At 48.0% G+C, this 22,378-nt stretch overlaps 1 protein-coding gene across 1 annotated transcript in view; it reads left to right on the forward strand.

The window, feature by feature from the left end:
• Window positions 1–22,378, forward strand: part of LOC109880264 (sushi domain-containing protein 6-like) — a 67,631-nt gene that overhangs the window by 21,119 nt on the left and 24,134 nt on the right. Inside the window, 1 exon segment of the mRNA XM_031800176.1 lies at window positions 55–220. Coding sequence (XP_031656036.1) covers window positions 94–220 — 127 coding nt within the window. The 5' untranslated portion in view covers window positions 55–93.

Raw genomic sequence — 22,378 nt, forward strand, 5'->3', positions numbered from 1 at the left:
TACTGTACTAATTTGTCTCCCCCCCCCCCCCCCCCCCCGCGCGCTGCCCTGCAGGTTAAGGCTTAGAGGACTGTAGAGTTTCCAGGGGAAAAGATGAGTGATGGAATGGTATTGTGTGAGACGAGAGCCCTGGCCTCCTCTTCCTCTCCAGTCCACAGGCTGGCTACGTCTGCAATCCTCTTCCTCCTCCTCTCCCTGCTCCCCCACGGACACGCATCAGGTAAGAGACAGCGCCATCCAAAGAAATACCCACACCCGCGCAGCACAGACATGCCGACGCAGCACAGACACGCCGACGCAGCACAGACACGCCGACGCAGCACAGACACGCCGACGCAGCACACACGCCGACGCAGCACAGACACACATACACTCTGGCGCAGCACAGACACACATACACTCTGGCGCAGCACAGACACACACGCTGGCGCAGCACAGACACACACGCTGGCGCAGCACAGACACACACGCTGGCGCAGCACAGACACACACGCTGGCGCAACAGACACACACGCTGGCGCAGCAGACGCGCAGCACAGACTCACACGCTGGCGCAGCACAGACACACACGCTGGCGCAGCACAGACACACACGCTGGCGCAACAGACACACACGCTGGCGCAGCAGACGCGCAGCACAGACTCACACGCTGGCGCAGCACAGACGTACACACTGACGCAGCATACCCATTCATGCGTGGAGTCTTTCTACCCCTCCCTCGGGTTTTCCTTTCTCTCGTCTCCGTTGCTCAGAAGGTCGTTGCTGCGTTGCTCCTCACCCTGCACAAAAACACACTCCACACAGATTGCTTGAGAGCCTTGCTAGATGTCCTTACCGAAGCAGGCAGATGTCTGTGTGTAGAGGGGTGTGGTGTGATGCAGTGGCCCCAGGGATGTTTTTTTCAGAGCTCTAATTGATTTTCCTTTTTAATGTGACATCTGAAAATAGTTCCCCTCCTACCCCTCTGTACCTGTGTGTGTGTGTGTGTGTGTGTGTGTGTGTGTGTGTGTGTGTGTGTGTGTGTGTGTGTGTGTGTGTGTGTGTGTGTGTGTGTGTGTGTGTGTGTGTGTGTGTGTGTGTGTGTGTGTGTGTGTGTGTGTGTGTGTGTGTGTGTGTGTGTGTGTGTGTGTGTGTGTGTGTTAGGGCTGGCACAATTATAATCATGTTCCAGACGGTTATGGATGAAGACCGTCATTATAAATTCTTAACAACGTGATGAAACAAGCAAGGTGTTGTAGCAACAGAGTCTTCGGTGGGGGACAGTAGATTGACATAGGCTAGTGATGTTGTTTACTTGTCTTGTTGGCTAGTGATGTTGATGTTGTTTACTTGTCTTGTTGGCTAGTGATGTTGATGATGTTTACTTGTCTTGTTGGCTAGTGATGTTGATGTTGTTTACTTGTCTTGTTGGCTAGTGATGTTGATGTTGTTTACTTGTCTTGTTGGCTAGTGATGTTGATGTTGTTTACTTGTCTTGTTGGCTAGTGATGTTGATGTTGTTTACTTGTCTTGTTGGCTAGTGATGTTGATGTTGTTTACTTGTCTTGTTGGCTAGTGATGTTGATGTTGTTTTACTTGTCTTGTTGGCTAGTGATGTTGATGTTGTTTACTTGTCTTGTTGGCTAGTGATGTTGATGTTGTTTACTTGTCTTGTTGGCTAGTGATGTTGATGATGTTTACTTGTCTTGTTGGCTAGTGATGTTGATGTTGTTTACTTGTCTTGTTGGCTAGTGATGTTGATGTTGTTTACTTGTCTTGTTGGCTAGTGATGTTGATGTTGTTTACTTGTCTTGTTGGCTAGTGATGTTGATGTTGTTTACTTGTCTTGTTGGCTAGTGATGTTGATGTTGTTTACTTGTCTTGTTGGCTCGTGATGTTGATGTTGTTTACTTGTCTTGTTGGCTCGTGATGTTGATGTTGTTTACTTGTCTTGTTGGCTCGTGATGTTGATGTTGTTTACTTGTCTTGTTGGCTAGTGATGTTGATGTTGTTTACTTGTCTTGTTGGCTAGTGATGTTGATGTTGTGTACTTGTCTTGTTGGCTAGTGATGTTAATGTTGTTTACTTGTCTTGTTGGCTAGTGATGTTAATGTTGTTTACTTGTCTTGTTGGCTAGTGATGTGGATGTTGCTTTACTTGTCTTGTTGGCTAGTGATGTTGTTTTACTCGTCTTGTTGGCTGGTGATGTTGCTGTTGGTTACTAGTCTTGTTGGCTGGCGATGTTGCTGTTGGTTACTAGTCTTGTTGGCTGGTGATGTTGCTGTTGGTTACTAGTCTTGTTGGCTGGCGATGTTGCTGTTGGTTACTCATCTTGTTGGCTAGTGATGTTGTGTTACTTGTCTTGTTGGCTAGTGATGTTGTTTTACTTGTCTTGTTGGCTGACGATGTTGCTGTTGGTTACTCGTCTTGTTGGCTGACGATGTTGCTGTTGGTTACTCGTCTTGTTGGCTGACGATGTTGCTGTTGGTTACTCGTCTTGTTGGCTGGCGATGTTGCTGTTGGTTACTCGTCTTGTTGGCTGGCGATGTTGCTGTTGGTTACTCGTCTTGTTGGCTGATGAAAGGTAAGTGTTGGACAGTTGTTCTAACGTCTTCAAATGACACATTGGAATTCAGTAAGAAGGGGACCTCACATCATTCCATCCTCGACTTGAATGTTCTGTTAAGATGAATTACCATAATGTGATTTCTGTCATTCTGAACATCGTGGCTGGACGTCCTAATCAGGTTAGGAACCCAATGCATATGGGCCCGGTAAATGTCCGTTAAATTTAAAATGCAGCTGGTCAAATGTCTGGGACCGCATTCTCCTAACTGTGTGTGCCTCTGCCAATGTCACGGCCCATATATTCCCACAAGATAAACAGATCACAGAGATGGCATACCTGGCAGAAACATTAATAATATTATTATTATTATTATTATTATTATTACCAGCTTTACAGGCCCATGTTTATTTGATATCTCTCATCCTCTGGTCTAAGGCTGGATTGGTCTCATTTACCATTTTAGTCTGTGACTTAGTCTGAATTATTTTCCTCTGTCCTTGTTTCCTATTTAATTCCTCTCAAAGCTCATTGGAAGAGGAGGTCAGAGGGAGGTACCTTACATCATTCCTCCTCCAATGAGCTTTGGGAGGAACTGAGGAAACCAGTACGAAGGTAGAAACGTTAGAAACGTCCCAAGCCTTCATTTCCTCCCCTCTAGCCATCTCACCATGTACCCCCCCCCCCCTTCATAACACCTTATTCCCACAGGGCACATCACATACAGGAGTCGGAGGATTAGTCTGGTGGAGGGTTTCATGAATATCAAATTCCATTACTCTTGACAGGCTTATTCCAGCCACAGGAAAAAACAAAGGCACGGCAGGGGAATAGAGATGAATAGTGAGCAGAAATGTAGACCTATTCGTCGGGCATATTTAGACTTGTTGTGTCAAACAGGCTTCAAAGAAACTTGCCAAACAGGCGTCACCGGAACATTGAAGACACAGGATGTGAAAACGGATGTATAGACTAGAGGTCGACCGATTTTTTTTTAATGATTTTTCAACGCCGATACCGATTATTGGAGGATCAAAAAAAAAAAACAGCCGATACCGATTAATCGGTCGATTTTTATTTATTTATTTGTAATAATGACCATTACAACAATACTGAATGAACACTTATTTTAACTTAATATAATACATCAATAAAATCAATTTAACCTCAAGTAAATAATGAAACATGTTCTATTTGGTTTAAATAATGCAAAAACTAAGTGTTGGAGAAGAACGTAAAAGTGCAATATGTGCTATGTAAGAAAGCTAACGTTTCAGTTCCTTGCTCAGAACATGAGAACATATGAAAGCTGGTGGTTCCTTTTAACATGAGTCTTCAATATTCCAAGGTAAGAAGTTTTAGATTGTAGTTATTATTGAAATTATAGGACTATTTCCCTCTATACCATTTGTATTTCATTAACCTTTGACTATTGGATGTTCTTATAGGCACTTTAGTATTGCCAGTGTAACAGTATAGCTTCCGTCCCTCTCCTCGCTCCTCCCTGGGCTCGAACCAGCAACACAACGACAATTAGCGCGCGCTAACGAGCTAGCCATTTCACTTCGGTTACACGAGCCTCATCTCGGGAGTTGATAGGCTTGAAGTCATAAACCGCGCAGTGCTTGACGCACAACGAAGAGCTGCTGGCCAAATGCACGAAAGTGCTGTTTGAATGTTTACGCGCCTGCTTCTGCCTACCACCGCTCAGTCAGATACTTAGATACTTGTATGCTTGTATGCTCAGTCAGATTATATACAACGCAGGACACGCTAGATAATATCTAGTAATATCATCAACCATGTGTAGTTAACTAGTGATTATGATTGATTGTTTTTTATAAGATAAGTTTAATGCTAGCTAGCAACTTACCTTGGCTTACTGCATTCGCGTAACAGGCAGTCTCCTTGTGGAGTGCAACGAGCGAGAGGCAGGTCGTTATTGCGTTGGACTAGTTAACTGTAAGGTTGCAAGATTGGATCCCCCAGCTGACAAGGTGAAAATCTGTCGTTCTGCCCCTGAACAGGCAGTTAACCCACTGTTCCTAGGCCGTCATTGAAAATAAGAATGTGTTCTTAACTGACTTTACTGGTTAAATAAAGGTGTAAAAAAAAAAAACTGCAAATCGTCGCCCAAAAAATACTGATTTCCGATTGTTATGAAAACTTGAAATCGGCCCTAATTAATCAGCCATTCCGATTAATCGGTCGACCTCTAGTATAGAGAAGTTGAACTCGCATGCCTCTACGCTACAGTATGTTATTCTGTAACACACACACACACCAAGGGGAAGCAGCTGTCTCTAGACAGCTGTGTAGTTCCAGAGAATGTGATCTCAGAGAGACGGTCAACATGGGGAATAAATTATAAGTTGTTAGTTCATTGTAGTCAGTTACGATAAGCTCTCACTCTCTCTCTCCCTCTGGACACATCTACATCTCTGCTCTGATTCAGTCTCTTGACTTTTCTAGTGGTATAGCATTTACCAGATGGTTAGGACTAAATCTCTCACTGATTCCGAGGAAAGGCTGGGCAGGAAGTGAACAGTGGGGGCTAAAAGTCACTCTCTCACACAGACCAGGTCCCGGTTTCCCAAAAGAAAGATACGGCTAAGTTAATCACTAGAACCACAGGATCCTATTGTTCCAAGAGGATCTTAGCATGATGCTTTTGGGAAACCGTGTGTGCGTGTGTGTTTTTTTTTTTTTCTGTGAGAAAGGGGAAATGGCTCACCTCTGGTCCAGAACAAACTAAAGGGAAGAGAGGAGTGGAGGATAGTGGATATGATGTTAGGGATGTGGAGGAGGACAGGATGTGGAGGAGGACAGTGGATATGATTTTTTATTTTATTTTATTTCACCTTTATTTAACCAGGTAGGCTAGTTGAGAACAAGTTCTCATTTGCAACTGCGACCTGGCCAAGATAAAGCATAGCAGTGTGAGCATACAACAAAGAGTTACACATGGAGTAAACAATTAACAAGTCAATAACACAGTAGAAAACAAAGGGGGGGTCTATATACAATGTGTGCAAAAGGCATGAGGAGGTAGGCAAATAATTACAATTTTGCAGATTAACACTGGAGTGATAAAAGATCAGATGGTCATGTACAGGTAGAGATATTGGTGTGCAGAAGAGCAGAAAAGTAAATAAATAAAAACAGTACGGGGATGAGGTAGGTGAAAAGGGTGGGCTATTTACCAATAGACTATGTACAGCTGCAGCGATCGGTTAGCTGCTCAGATAGCTGATGTTTGAAGTTGGTGAGGGAGATAAAAGTCTCCAACTTCAGCGATTTTTGCAATTCGTTCCAGTCACAGGCAGCAGAGTACTGGAACGAAAGGCGGCCAAATGAGGTGTTGGCTTTAGGGATGATCAGTGAGATACACCTGCTGGAGCGCGTGCTACGGATGATGTTAGGGATGTGGAGGAGGACAGTGGATATGATGTTAGGGATGTGGAGGAGGACAGTGGATATGATGATAGGGATGTGGAGGAGGACAGTGGATATGATGATAGGGATGTGGAGGAGGACAGTGGATATGATGATAGGGATGTGGAGGAGGACAGTGGATATGATGATAGGGATGTGGAGGAGGACAGTGGATATGATGATAGGGATGTGGAGGAGGACAGTGGATATGATGTTAGGGATGTGGAGGAGGACAGTGGATATGATGATAGGGATGTGGAGGAGGACAGTGGATATGATGTTAGGGATGTGGAGGAGGACAGTGGACATGATGCTAGGGATGTGGAGGAGGACAGTGGACATGATGCTAGGGTTAGGGATGTGGAGGAGGACAGTGGACATGATGCTAGGGTTAGGGATGTACTGGGATGTGGAGGAGGACAGTGGATATGATGCTAGGGTTAGGGATGTACTGGGATGTGGAGGAGGACAGTGAATATGATGCTAGGGTTAGGGATGAACTGGGATGTGGAGGAGGACAGTGGATATGATGTTAGGGATGTGGAGGAGGACAGTGGACATGATGCTAGGGTTAGGGATGTGGAGGACAGTGGACATGATGCTAGGGTTAGGGATGTGGAGAACAGTGGATATGATGCTAGGGTTAGGGATGTGGAGGAGGACAGTGGATATGATGTTAGGGATGTGGAGGAGGACTGGACATGATGCTAGGGTTAGGGATGTGGAGGAGGACTGGACATGATGCTAGGGTTAGGGATGTGGAGGAGGACAGTGGACATGATGCTAGGGTTAGGGATGTGGAGGACAGTGGACATGATGCTAGGGTTAGGGATGTGGAGGACAGTAGACATGATGCTAGGGTTAGGGATGAACTGGGATGTGGAGGAGGACAGTGGACATGATGCTAGGGTTAGGGATGTGGAGGAGGACAGTGGACATGATGCTAGGGTTAGGGATGTGGAGGACAGTGGACATGATGCTAGGGTTAGGGATGTGGAGGAGGACAGTGGACATGATGCTAGGGTTAGGGATGTGGAGGACAGTGGACATGATGCTAGGGTTAGGGATGAACTGGGATGTGGAGGAGGACAGTGGATATGATGCTAGGGTTAGGGATGTGGAGGAGGACAGTGGACATGATGTGGAGGAGGACAGTGGACATGATGCTAGGGTTAGGGATGTACTGGGATGTGGAGGACAGTGGACATGATGCTAGGGTTAGGGATGTGGAGGAGGACAGTGGACATGATATTAGGGATGTGGAGGACAGTGGACATGATGCTAGGGTTAGGGATGTACTGGGATGTGGAGGACAGTGGACATGATGCTAGGGTTAGGGATGTGGAGGACGACAGTGGACATGCTTTTAGGGATGTGGAGGAGGACAGTGGACATGATGCTAGGGTTAGGGATGTACTGGGATGTGGAGGAGGACAGTTTATGGTTTATTCCCATAACTGATCTCACACCTCTGTCTCAAAAGCATGTTCTTGTTTGGAATCGGATTGTCTCTATCTCAGACTGAACAGGCTGCTGTCTCGGACCGAACAGGCTGCTGTCTCGGACCGAACAGGCTGCTGTCTCGGACCGAACAGGCTGCTGTCTCGGACCGAACAGGCTGCTGTCTCGAACTGAACAGGCTGCTGGCTCGGACCGAACAGGCTGCTGGCTCGGACCGAACAGGCTGCTGGCTCGGACCGAACAGGCTGCTGGCTCGGACCGAACAGGCTGCTGGCTCGGACCGAACAGGCTGCTGGCTCGGACCGAACAGGCTGCTGGCTCGGACCGAACAGGCTGCTGGCTCGGACCGAACAGGCTGCTGGCTCGGACCGAACAGGCTGCGGAGGGCTATCTCAGACTGAACAGGCTGCTTTCGTTGGTTTCGGAAACACTTTGGTTTCTCTTTGTGTGAATACCTCTTATATAAGACGTTTTGTCTTCAGTTAAGTTGTGAAAAGATTTTTGTGAAAAAGAGAAGTTCGGGCTAGTCTAGGAACTTTGATAATTAGAGAGTGTATGCTAGGCTATACGTCATGAAGGCTGCCTGGCTCTGACCACACGGGCAGAGGAAAATGTCAAGACCAGCCATGCCCTAGATATCTGGGAGTGTGTGTCAGCGTATTGGTGCAGAGTGCAGAGCGAGTTTCCTAAAGGCTGGGGCCACGACCTCCTCGCCCGCTCCAATTTCTCCCCAGCATTCATTTGTAGTCTACTTGTGTGCTGCTATAGCCCCTTGTTTTAGCTACTGTCATGGAGTTCACAAAATATTCTTTATAAAGAAACTGATAAAAACACATAGGTGTAGTGTCATAGATGTAGTGTCCACAACATTTTTTTTTACCTTTTATTTAACTAGGCAAGTCAGTTAAGTCACTTATTTTCAATGACGGCCTAGGAACATTGGGTTAACTACCTGTTCAGGGGCAGAACGACAGATTTGTACATTGTCAGCTCGGGGGGTTTGAACTTGCAACCTTCCGGTTATTAGTCCAACGCTCTAACCACTAGGCTACCCTGTCACCCCAAGAATCCCTGTGGAATCTGACAAAACACATATCCCATAAGCAGTGGTGGGAAAAGTACCCAGTTGTCATAGTTGAGTAAAAGGATAGATACCTGAATAGAAAGTTACTCAAGTTAAAGTGAAAGTCACCCAGTAATATATACGACTGGATTAAAAGTCTACAAGTATTTGGTTCTAAATAATACTTAAGTATCATAAAGTAAAAGTATAAATCTTTACAAATTCCTTATATTAAGCAAAGCAGACGGCAGCATTTGCGGAGAGCCAGGGGCTACATTTACAAACGGTACATTTGTGTTTGCGCGTGCCTTAGCCTTTAGAAATCTGTATTTTCAAAATGCAGACCTCAACAAATCAGCAGTTTTTTTTATCTCTTTCAACTGTGTGTGATATTGAAAGTCAAAAGTGATTTGTTGTTGTTGTTGCTTCAATCGAGATCTCAAGGGTGAGAAACTATAGTTTTTCTCCACACAAAATACATTTATGCAACCCCATCGGCAGAGAAGTAAATTAGCGTAGCTGCTTATGGGAAAAAGCTAGGTATTTTTTGTGCAGAAACTATGCGTGGCCATTATATTTCTACTGTTTATCATAGAAAGAATTCAGCAAGCTCCATTTGACTACTGTTTTGATTTGAAGTTAGTCTGGAGGAAAAACAACATGGGAGAAAAGTTTCTGAATGGTGGAATTTAATTGGTCAAGATGAGAACAAGGGTTATTTTATGGAGAAGAGCAAAATTTGCCCATTTTTTTTATTCCTGATATTTAGCGCGAAACCTGACTAAAGCCGAGCCGAATTTACAATAAGACTCATTCTACATCTGCAAGTACAGATTTGTCTTTTCTGTGTGAAAAACAGAATCCTCCGTTAACATGACATTTTGTGTGTGTGTGTGTGTGTGTGTGTGTGGTCCCCGAATGTGTTCTTCTAAACGTTGTCGTTCTCACGATAACTACAGAGGCAGGCAGGTGGGATCATATATATAAAAACCACAGTGTTGTTCTGGCTCAGTCTGTTCAGTTGTCTGTTCTCTTTCTCAGCCTCATACAGGAAGTTGTCTAACCCGAAACCACCAGCCTGTCTAGTAAACAAAGCCTGCTGGAAACAATGGCCTTTGTCTTCTGTTCTGTAAACCAGGTGGTGTTTTGCATGTTCCTTCCAAGGCATCCCCCTAAAGACCTCTTAGTCAGCCACTCCAGGCTCAGCCCCTCCAGGCATAGCCCCTCCAGGCTCAGCCCCTCCAGGCTCAGCCCCTCCAGGCTCAGCCCCTCCAGGCACAGCCCCTCTAGGCACAGCCCCTCCAGGCTCAGCCCCTCCAGGCACAGCCCCTCCAGGCACAGCCCCTCCAGGCTCAGCCCCTCCAGGCTCAGCCCCTCCAGTCTCAGCCCCTCCAGGCTCAGCCCCTCCAGGCTCAGCCCCTCCAGGCTCAGCCCCTCCAGCCTGCCCTGCTCAGGGAGGAGAGAAGGAGTAAACCAGTATGCTGCTTCTGTTGAAATGTGAGGACAAAGAAAAGTTTGAGCAGGGTGTTGGAGTTGGACGGAGCCCACATTCAGCTAGATCACTGGAAAGTCATTAGTGAGAGTGGAGTGTGTGTGTGGCTCTGTGTGTATGTGTCTCTCTCTCTCTCTGTGTCTGTCTGTCTGTGTTTTAGCACTTGCTTAGTTTCTTTTGTGTGTGTTCAGTTTCTGTTTTGTGCTGTTTGCAGGGGGTTACGTCTCTTCTTGTGTTTTGACTTCTCTTTTCTCAGCTCAGGTGTGTTTTGACTTGTCTTCTCTCAGCTCAGGTGTGTTTTGACTTCTCTTCTCTCTGCTCAGGTGTGTTTTGACTTCTCTTTTCTCAGCTCAGGTGTGTTTTCTCCTTACAACCCCGGAGTTTAACTTCTCTCTCTTCACTTTCTACAGCTAGGAAAGAGGAAGGTCTAAGGTCCACTGTTTACAACCACACTGAAGCAGTGTTGTTAGTTAACCTGTCACTGACCTTAGTCAATGGGTGATGAATGATGAGCCAGCTCTCTGTAGTGAAGCTTTGTGAATGTCAGAGCAGGGGGGGGGGGGGGGGGGTGTGTGAGACAAGGTGTGGCCACTTTACCAACGTGACCAGGCTTATCTTCCAACATGGCTGCCTGACTACGAGGGTGTAGGATGGAGGAGGAAGTTGCCCCTCGAGCACGAACTGACAGCCAGACTGGTGCGCATCAGGACACATCGTAGTCTAATGCCACACTAATGCAGAGTTGACCCAGCCTAATGATGCCATGGACCATTCATCACCATCTTGTATGTATGATGCATACTGTAACATTTAGCTAGACAAATGGCCAGCATCCTAGATATAATGTCAACATTATAGATGCTGTTGACATTCCATATTTACTTTGCCAAAGCAACTAAAAATCATTAAACGTCTCTCTCGTGTGTGTCAAATCAAATCAAATTGTATTTGTCACATACACATGGTTAGCAGATGTTAATGCGAGTGTAGCGAAATGCTTGTGCTTCTAGTTCCGACAATGCAGTAATAACCAACAAGTAATCTAGCTAACAATTCCAAAACTACTACCTTATAGACACAAGTGTAAGGGGATAAAGAATATGTACATAAAGATATATGACTGAGTGATGGTACAGAGCGGCATAGGCAAGATACAGTAGATGGTATTGAGTGCAGTATATACATATGAGATGAGTATGTAAACAAAGTGGCATAGTTAAAGTGGCTAGTGATACATGTATTACATAAAGATGCAGTAGATGATATAGAGTACAGTATATACGTATACATATGAGATGAGTAATGTAGGGTATGTAAACATTATATTAAGTAGCATTGTTTAAAGTGGCTAGTGATATATTTTACATCAATTCCCATTATTAAAGTTGAGTCAGTGTGTTTGCAGCAGCCACCCAATGTTAGTGGTGGCTGTTTAACAGTCTGATGGCCTTGAGATATAAGCTGTTTTTCAGTCTCTCGGTCCCAGCTTTGATGCACCTGTACTGACCTCGCCTTCTGGATGATAGCGGGGTGAACAGGCAGTGGCTCGGGTGGTTGTTGTCCTTGATGATCTTTATGGCCTTCCTGTGACATCGGGTGGTGTAGGTGTCCTGGAGGGCAGGTAGTTTGCCCCCGGTGATGTGTTGTGCAGACCTCACTACCCTCTGGAGAGCCTTACGGTTGTGGGCGGAGCAGTTGCCGTACCAGGCGATGATACAGCCCGACAGGATGCTCTCGATTGTGCATCTGTAGAAGTTTGTGTGCTTTTGGTTACAAGCCGAATTTCTTCAGCCTCCTGAGGTTGAAGAGGCGCTGCTGCGCCTTCTTCACGATGCTGTCTGTGTGGGTGGACCAATTCAGTTTGTCTGTGATGTGTACGCCGAGGAACTTAACTTACTACCCTCTCCACTACTGTTCCATCGACGTGCTGTTTCCTGAAGTCCACAATCATCTCCTTAGTTTTGTTGACGTTGAGTGTGAGGTTATTTTCCTGACACCACACTCCGAGGGCCCTCACCTCCTCCCTGTAGGCCGTCTCGTCGTTGTTGGTAATCAAGCCTACCACTGTTGTGTCGTCCGCAAACTTGATGATTGAGTTGGAGGCGTGCGTGGCCACGCAGTCGTGGGTGAACAGGGAGTACAGGAGAGGGCTCAGAACGCACCCTTGTGGGACCCCAGTGTTGAGGATCAGCGGGGTGGAGATGTTGTTGCCTACCCTCACCACCTGGGGGCAGCCCGTCAGGAAGTCCAGTACCCAGTTGCACAGGGCGGGGTTGAGACCCAGGGTCTCGAGCTTGATGATGAGCTTGGAGGGCACTATGGTGTTAAATGCCGAGCTGTAGTCGATGAACAGCTTTCTCACATAGGTATTCCTCTGGTCCAGATGGGTTAGGGCAGTGTGCAGTGTGGTTGAGATTGCATCGTCTGTGGACCTATTTCGGTGGTAAGCAAATTGGAGTGGGTCTAGGGTGTCAGGTAGGATGGAGGTGATATGGTCCTTGACTAGTCTCTCAAAGCACTTCATGATGACGGAAGTGAGTGCTACGGGGCGGTAGTCGTTTAGCTCAGTTACCTTAGCTTTCTTGGGAACAGGAACAATGGTGGCCCTCTTGAAGCATGTGGGAACAACAGACTGGGATAGGGATTGATTGAATATGTCCGTAAACACACCAGCCAGCTGGTCTGCGCATGCTCTGAGGGCGCGGCTGGGGATGCCGTCTGGGCCTGCAGCCTTGCGAGGGTTGACACGTTTAAATGTTTTCCTCACATCGGCTGCAGTGAAGGAGAATCCGCAGGTTTTGGTTACAGGCCGTGTCAGTGGCACTGTATTGTCCTCAAAGCGGGCAAAAAAAGTTATTTAGTCTGCCTGGGAGCAAGACATCCTTGTCCGTGACAGGGTTGGTTTTCTTTTTGTAATCCGTGATTGACTGTAGACCCTGCCACATACCTCTTGTGTCTGAGCCGTTGAATTGAGATTCTACTTTGTCTCTATACTGACGCTTAGCTTGTTTGATTGCCTTGCGGAGGGAATAGTTACACTGTTTGTATTCGGTCATGTTTCCGGTCACCTTGCCCTGATTAAAAGCAGTGGTTCGCGCTTTCAGTTTCATGCGAATGCTGCCATCAGTCCACAGTTTCTGGTTTGGGAATGTTTTAATCGTTGCTATGGGAACGACATCTTCAACGCACGTTCTAATGAACTCGCTCACCGAATCAGCGTATTCGTCAATGTTGTTGTCTGACGCAATACGGAACATATCCCAGTCCACGTGATGGAAGCAGTCTTGGAGTGTGGAATCAGATTGGTCGGACCAGCGTTGAACAGACCTCAGCGCGGGAGCTTCTAGTTTTAGTTTCTGTCTGTAGGTAGGGATCAACAAAATGGAGTCGTGGTCAGCTTTTCCGAAAGGAGAGCGGGGCAGGGCCTTATATGCGTCGCGGAAGTTGGAATAGCAATGATCCAAGGTTTTTCCAGCCCTGGTTGCGCAATCGATATGCTGATAAAATTTAGGGAGTCTTGTTTTCAGATTAGCCTTGTTAAAATCCCCAGCTACAATGAATGCAGCCTCCGGATATATGGATTCGAGTTTGCAAAGAGTCAAATAAAGTTCGTTCAGAGCCATCGATGTGTCTGCTTGGGGGGGGAGTGTGTGTGTGGTCCATACTTATGTCCAGCATGGTAGAGAAGAGCACTTTGTGCTCATTTAGATAACAGGCTGACATTACTGTGTTTAACTGTCCTAAACAACTGACCCCATTTCATCTTTCTCAATTAAATTCTATTTAAAGGGCTTTATTGGCATGGGACAAATATGTTTACATTGCCAAAGGGGGAAGAAGTGAAGCCCGAGTCTGACCTCCTTGTTAGGTCCATATTTAGTAACAGAGAAAGGTCAGGCAGGGTCAGAGTCTGGATGACAGTTACACTGGAGGATACATCAACGCCCCACACGCAGACACGCACACAGACACGCACACAGAAACGCACACCAACTGTTGCAGTGTGAGGCCAGCTTGTAGATAGCAGATCGTGTGTCACTGTCAACCCCTTTTGAGCTCCGCAGGGACATTCTCCCCTGTGCCCCTGCCCCCCCCCCCAGACAGATACTGCCACTAACCGGCCCCACACAGAGACATCAGAACCTACTCTGGCCCCCCAGGCAGATACTGCCACTAAACGACCGTACACAGAGACATCAGAACCTACTCTGGCCCCCCAGGCAGATACTGCCACTAAACGACCGTACACAGCCTCATATGCTGTTCAGAATAACACCCAAATAAATTATTAAGCTTCGCTTAGCTGACCTATTAATCTTACACGTGATATGTTGAACTGTTCAGCTGCCTGGTAACTCTCGAACAGGAGCCTGGTAACTCTCGAACAGCCGCCTGGTAACTCTCGGAACAGCCGCCTGGTAACTCTCGGAACAGCCGCCTGGTAACTCTCGAACAGCTGCCCGGTAACTCTCGAACGGCCGCCCGGTAACTCTCGAACGGCCGCCCGGTAACTCTCGAACGGCCGCCCGGTAACTCTCGAACGGCCGCCCGGTAACTCTCGAACGGCCGCCCGGTAACTCTCGAACGGCCGCCCGGTAACTCTCGAACGGCCGCCCGGTAACTCTCGAACGGCCGCCCGGTAACTCTCGAACGGCCGCCCGGTAACTCTCGAACGGCCGCCCGGTAACTCTCGAACGGCCGCCCGGTAACTCTCGAACAGGTGCCCGGTAACTCTCGAACGGCCGCCTGGTAACTCTCGAACAGCCGAGCGGGGCGGCTGTTCGAACAGGCGCCTGGTAACTCTCGAACAGACTGTTGTGGGTGTTTTGAACAGAACACATGCAGTGTAATGGAATGCAGTGTGTTGAACAAAACAGCTGAAACTGAACAGCAGAGGTGTAATTTGTGAAGGGGTCTGTCACGCTCTGGTCTCTGTGTTGGGGGGGGGGGGGGGGGCTGAGAGTAAGAAATGTCTGCCTTCCAGCTGGCCGGGGGGCTTTCTGTTCCCCACTACCCAAACGTATCATGCCCATCTGCTCCTAGAAAGTGTGTGTGCGTGCCTGTGTGTTTTTAGATAGCGGGTCAGCCCGACTATAGGGAAGCCCTTGACCTCTCATCCATAATCGACCTCGGTAAGATAGAGTTCAGTCGTCTCTCCTATTCAGCGTCAGCCTGCTCAGTGATCTTCTGTAGTGAAAGGAGACAATAGACTGCAGTACAGACAGGTGGCTGGCCTCCTAGTTAAAACGTATTGTTCATTTCAGCGTTATAAAGGGAGGGCCTGTGAGATCTAGTATTTGTGTGGCCTCAATGAAACCGAGTAGGCAGCCTATGCACGGGCGGCGAATCACGTGGCAGTTATCTTTTTTTAAATTTCAAATAAAATATTGATTATTTATTTTTTGTCTCTGTCCTCAAATCGTCCTCCTAAAAAGGTAGGCTGTGTCCTATCTGCTGATATAGCCCAGGAATACCGATAGCCTAATATAATGGGCCACGGTGAGATTCTCTGGTAATTTAACCTAGTTCTTAGGTTGTTTTTGTGCATATTGCCTATAGGGTGTAAAATTGCTAGGCCCATGCCTGGCAGGTGAGCTGTGTCACATATATATACCTGAAATAACATGGCAGGACTGCGGTTGGGTTGGGACCAGGTGACAGCCAGAAAGGCGGCAGCGGGATGAATAAATCAGTCCTGCTTAGACCCCTAGTGTGTGTTTGATGAGCTGTATGTGTGTGTGTGTGTGTGTGTGTGTGTGTGATGAGCAGGGCTGGTGTGTGTGTGTGTGTGAGATGGAAGGGCGGGAGAGAGCTGACAGTGGAAATTAGAATTCTCTGGAACATGTTCTTACTTCCATAGAACAATCCCAGAATCCTACAGCTCAATGACTTTATATAGCCTGGTTCCCTTTTCAACTGTGGTTCTGACGAACAGCTGTTGTTGGGAGGTCAAACAATGACTAGACTAACAGGGGAAGGAAGATTGAGTGTCTATGTTTGTGTGTGTGTGGGGGGGGGGTGTTAAGGGGTGTGAATGTTTAAACATTTCAAATGTTTCAACAAAATTGGGATCCTTAACTGTAAGAAAAATCCCTAACTGAAAAACGATATTTTCCCACCAAATTTAAAATCGCAATGCAGTTATCACAAAACATTATGTCTGCGTTTAACGCCGAACTAGACGATATGCTATAAAGGCCTGGGGGAAAGTTGTCATTTAAATTAAACCAGAGAGGAAGAGGCTTTACTTTAGGCTAATTTGGGGGTAATTTGCGAGGCGTTAATTTTTTTACGGTTAAGGATCCTAGTTTCTTTGAACCGTTTTAACGTTTAAACCCTCTAACGTCCACATACACACAGATTACCAAGACATATGCTCATGGTTCCTTCTGCCTGTGCCCTCCTTCTGCCTGTGCCTCTCCCTCACGCTAGCTCTTTCTCTTCACTAATGATGCAACTGTGTGTTCCAGTCTGTTGCTTGTAGAATATCCTAGCCCAGCCTTTCTTAAAGTGTATGTGTCGCGACTTGTTAGACTTAATGTATCATCATTTCATGAATTACAGGAATTGCTTTGGCCAAGTGCAAGGAGTCAGGTGATCAATTATTTTGGCAGTTGACTCTCTCACCACTACGTCATCGTTGTTAACATTGGGTAAAAATGTCAGAGAGAGGCCAGCGGCCGCAGCGAAGTTCTGTAATACTTTGAGAAGTTAAATGAGAAGGAAATGCACACTGGGAGGTGAATTGAGGAGACAGTAAGGGTAGTAAAGGTACATCTGAAAGGGGATGTAAGATGAGACCCAAACCGTCTTTGGTAGCAGCGCAGCTGCATCGGGAATTCATCTGGAATTTTAGTAATTTTTCTTATCGTTTTTAAAGGAAAACAAATGGTATTGTTTTTCCATAGTCAGATCCCTAGTGTACACACACACACACACACACACACACACACACACACACACACAGAGCTCAACCTAACACACGCACACACACACACACACAGAGCTCAACCTAACACACACACAGAGCTCAACCTAACACACACACACACACACACACACACACACACACACACACAGAGCTCAACCTAACACACACACACACACACACACACAGAGCTCAACCTAACACACACACACACACACACACACACACAGAGCTCAACCTAACACACACACACACACACACACACACACACAGAGCTCAACCTAACACACACACACACACACACACACACAGAGCTCAACCTAACACACAACGACTAGGTTTCACACACACACCACCCTTCATTGTCTGGCAGCCAGACTGACTGGTCTGTATCAGTGTGCTCAGACGTGCTGCCTTCTCCCCCATAATCCCTCACTGACTCCTCTCTCCCTACGGATACATCGGCCTGTCTGTAAGGAGCATGACTTTCACCCCACAGCATGTTCCTTTTTCAATTGCTCAATCTCTCGCTCTCTTTCTCTCTCCCTTCATACCTTTATCTGCCTTTCTAGAGTACATTAAGCCACCAGCTCTCCTTCTATCTGTCTGCTTCCCTTCCTCCCTGTCTGTCTCCCGCTCTCTCTGTCTGTCTGCCTGCCTGCCTTCTTTCTCTCTCTCAGCTACAGACCTCCTTCAGACTCATGACTCAGGCCCCAGCTGCTGTCTGACTGCAGTCTGAGGTTTGAAATGAGTATGTTTTAGTCAAATGTTATATCTGTTTGTGCTTCTTGTGGTCAGTTTGCAGGCAACAAAATTAGTTGTAATTATGTTCCCGGCCCCCTGACCAGCCACTCAAGAAGAAGAAGAAATGTCCCGCGGCTGAATCTAGTTGATGATCCCTACATCATAGAGTGGAGCGGCGGCAGCGTAGCCTAGTGGTTAGAGTGGTGGGGCGGCAGGGTAGCCTAGTGGTTAGAGTGGAGGGGCGGCAGCGTAGCCTAGTGGTTAGAGTGGAGAGGCGGCAGGGTAGCCTAGTGGTTAGAGTGGAGCGGCGGCAGCGTAGCCTAGTGGTTAGAGTGGTGGGGCGGCAGGGTAGCCTAGTGGTTAGAGTGGAGGGGCGGCAGCGTAGCCTAGTGGTTAGAGTGGAGAGGCGGCAGGGTAGCCTAGTGGTTAGAGTGGAGGGGCGGCAGCGTAGCCTAGTGGTTAGAGTGGAGGGGCGGCAGCGTAGCCTAGTGGTTAGAGTGGAGGGGCGGCAGGGCAGCCTAGTGGTTAGAGTGGAGGGGCGGCAGGGCAGGCTAGTGGTTAGAGTGGAGGGGCGGCAGGGCAGCCTAGTGGTTAGAGTGGAGGGGCGGCAGGGCAGCCTAGTGGTTAGAGTGGAGGGGCGGCAGGGTAGCCTAGTGGTTAGAGTGGAGGGGGGCAGGGTAGCCTAGTGGTTAGAGTGGAGGGGAGGCAGGGCAGCCTAGTGGTTAGAGTGGAGGGGCGGCAGGGCAGCCTAGTGGTTAGAGTGGAGGGGCGGCAGGGCATCCTAGTGGTTAGAGTGGAGTGGAGGGGCGGCAGGGCATCCTAGTGGTTAGAGTGGAGTGGAGGGGCGGCAGGGCATCCTAGTGGTTAGAGTGGAGGGGCGGCAGGGCAGCCTAGTGGTTAGAGTGGAGGGGCGGCAGGGCAGCCTAGTGGTTAGAGTGGAGGGGCGGCAGGGTAGCCTGGTGGTTAGAGTGTAGAGGCGGCAGGGTAGCCTAGTGGTTAGAGTGGAGGGGCGGCAGGGCAGCCTAGTGGTTAGAGTGGAGGGGCGGCAGGGTAGCCTAGTGGTTAGAGTGGAGGGGCGGCAGGGTAGCCTAGTGGTTAGAGTGGAGGGGCGGCACGGTAACCTAGTGGTTAGAGTGGAGGGGTGGCAGGGTAGCCTAGTGGTTAGAGTGGAGGGGCGGCAGGGTAGCCTAGTGGTTAGAGTGGAGCGGCGGCAGGGTAACCTAGTGGTTAGAGTGGAGGGGGGCAGGGTAGCCTAGTGGTTAGAGTGGAGGGGAGGCAGGGCAGCCTAGTGGTTAGAGTGGAGGGGCGGCAGGGCAGCCTAGTGGTTAGAGTGGAGGGGCGGCAGGGCATCCTAGTGGTTAGAGTGGAGTGGAGGGGCGGCAGGGCATCCTAGTGGTTAGAGTGGAGGGGCGGCAGGGCAGCCTAGTGGTTAGAGTGGAGGGGCGGCAGGGCAGCCTAGTGGTTAGAGTGGAGGGGCGGCAGGGTAGCCTAGTGGTTAGAGTGTAGAGGCGGCAGGGTAGCCTAGTGGTTAGAGTGGAGGGGTGGCAGCGTAGCCTAGTGGTTAGAGTGTACGGGCGGCAGGGTAGCCTAGTGGTTAGAGTGGAGGGGCGGCAGCGTAGCCTAGTGGTTAGAGTGGAGGGGCGGCAGGGTAGCCTCGTGGTTAGAGTGTAGGGGCGGCAGGGCAGCCTAGTGGTTAGAGTGGAGGGGCGGCAGGGTAGCCTAGTGGTTAGAGTGGAGGGGCGGCAGGGCAGCCTAGTGGTTAGAGTGGAGGGGCGGCAGGGTAGCCTAGTGGTTAGAGTGGAGGGGTGGCAGCGTAGCCTAGTGGTTAGAGTGTTGGACTAGTAACCTGCAGGTTAACCCGAAGGTTACTGCCCTGAACAAGGCAGTTAACCCACTGTTCCTAGGCCGTCACTCAGTTCCTAGGCCGTCACCACTGTTCCTAGGCTGTCACTCAGCCCTCACTCAGTCCCCACTCAGCCCTCACTCAGCCCTCAGTAGTCTAGTAGTCTACCCTGACACTCAGTCCTCACTCAGTCCTCACTCATCTATTCTTCCCGTCAGTTTTTTAAATATTAGTTTGATAACTAATAATTAGAGACCTGATGTCTAAACTATATCACACATCTACTCCTGGGAGGGGAGAGGGAGAGATGTGAGGTTTAACTGAAGAGTAAAGGTTTCATGCAGTGTTTCCCCCAGACTGACACAATGACGTACAGATCGTGATGCATGTACAGTGGGGCAAAAAAGTATTTATTCAGCCACCAATTGTGCAAGTTCTCCCACTTAAAAAGATGAGAGAAGCCTGTAATTTTCATCATAGGTACACTTCAACTATGACAGACAAAATGAGGAGAAAAAATTCCGGAAATTCACATTGTAGGATTTTTTATGATTATGGTGGAAAATAAGTATTTGGTCAATAACAAAAGTTAATCTCAATACTTTGTTATATACCCTTTCATCTTCCTCTCATCTTTTTAAGTGTCTGTCATAGTTGAAGTGTACCTATGATGAAAATTACAGGCCTCTCATCTTTTTAAGTGGGAGAACTTGCACAATTGGTGGCTGACTAAATACTTTTTTGCCCCACTGTATATTTCTTCAGACAAATCACAGGTAGGCTTTTGGATATGAGCAAACCAGCCGTTCTGTGCAGTATTCTATTGTACAGTGTGAAGTTAATTCAATGTGTTGTATTGAGTAGAAGTGGGAACAGGTTGTTTTGTGTAGGACAAACAGGCAACGTCCACTAACCGCACGTTAGGCCCCTTTTCCTCCCGTGTTGTCGCGATGCTGGTTGGTGTCGCGATGCTGGTTGGTGTCGCGATGCTGGTTGGTGTCGCGATGCTGGTTGGTGTCGCGATGCTGGTTGGTGTCGCGATGCCTGGTATCGTATCATTAGTAAAATGTTGGTATCGTGATGCTTTTGGTTTAGTCTACAATCTCTCTGATAAAACCTCCTTTGTGTGGTGTTTTCTTGACCTTCCTGGCTTGTATCCCCTGCAACCCCCTCAGCCTCTAGTCTACTGTCTATAGAGCCAACCCCCTCAGCCTCTAGTCTACTGTCTATAGAGCCAACCCCCTCAGCCTCTAGTCTACTGTCTATAGAGCCAACCCCCTCAGCCTCTAGTCTACTGTCTATAGAGCCAACCCCCTCAGCCTCTAGTCTACTGTCAATAGAGCCAACCCCCTCAGCCTCTAGTCTACTGTCTATAGAGCCAACCCCCTCAGCCTCTAGTCTACTGTCTATAGAGCCAACCCCCTCAGCCTCTAGTCTACTGTCTATAGAGCCAACCCCCTCAGCCTCTAGTCTACTGTCTATAGAGCCAACCCCCTCAGCCTCTAGTCTACTGTCTATAGAGCCAACCCCCTCAGCCTCTAGTCTACTGTCTATAGAGCCAACCCCCTCAGCCTCTAGTCTACTGTCTATAGAGCCAACCCCCCCGGCCTCTAGTCTACTGTCTATAGAGCCAACCCCCTCAGCCTCTAGTCTACTGTCTATAGAGCCAACCCCCTCGGCCTCTAGTCTACTGTCTATAGAGCCAACCCCCTCGGCCTCTAGTCTACTGTCTATAGAGCCAACCCCCTCGGCCTCTAGTCTACTGTCTATAGAGCCAACCCCCTCGGCCTCTAGTCTACTGTCTATAGAGCCAACCCCCTCAGCCTCTAGTCTACTGTCAATAGAGCCAACCCCCTCAGCCTCTAGTCTACTGTCAATAGAGCCAACCCCCTCAGCCTCTAGTCTACTGTCAATAGAGCCAACCCCCTCAGCCTCTAGTCTACTGTCAATAGAGCCAACCCCCTCAGCCTCTAGTCTACTGTCTATAGAGCCAACCCCCTCAGCCTCTAGTCTACTGTCTATAGAGCCAACCCCCTCAGCCTCTAGTCTACTGTCTATAGAGCCAACCCCTCTAGACTATTGTCAATAGAGCCAACCTCTCTAGTCTGTCAATAGAGCCAACCCCTCTAGTCTACTGTCAATAGAGCCAATTCCTCTAGTCTACTGTCAATAGAGCCAATTCCTCTAGTCTACTGTCAGAGCCAACCCCTCTAGTCTACTGTCAATAGAGCCAACCCCTCTAGTCTACTGTCAATAGAGCCAACCCCTCTAGTCTACTGTCAATAGAGCCAACCCCTCTAGTCTACTGTCAATAGAGCCAACCCCTCTAGTCTACTGTCAATAGAGCCAACCCCCTCAGTCTCGTGTAATGAGTTAGGGCTCTGATAATGCCGGCTTGACTCAAATCCCTGGATTAGAGAGAGATAAAGGGAGGCATGGGAACACAACAAAACACCATCCACCCACTCCAACCTAACACCAACAAAAGACTAACAAAGCAACCAAAACATATTTACCAACCCAGGGAGAGGCGTTATCCTCCTCCCAGTCTTTAGTCTAATCCTCTCTCTCTCTATTTCTCTATTTCTCTCTCTACATTTCTCTCTCTCTATTTCTCTCTCTCTCTCTATTTCTCTCTCTACATTTCTCTCTTTCTCTCTCTACATTTCTCTCTTTCTCTCTCTTTCTCTCTCTCTCTCTATTTCTCTCTCTCTACATTTCTCTCTCTCTCTCTCTCTCTATTTCTCTCTCTATTTTTCTCTCTATTTCTCTCTCTCCATCCCACCCCCATCTCTCTCTCTGGGTGTCTATTGTCCTGCCGTAGCCTCTCAGCAGCTGCATTACTATAATAATGTGATCTGAGTTGG

This window comes from Oncorhynchus kisutch, linkage group LG21, assembly GCF_002021735.2.
Source record: "Oncorhynchus kisutch isolate 150728-3 linkage group LG21, Okis_V2, whole genome shotgun sequence".
NCBI classification, from domain to species: Eukaryota; Metazoa; Chordata; class Actinopteri; order Salmoniformes; family Salmonidae; genus Oncorhynchus; species Oncorhynchus kisutch.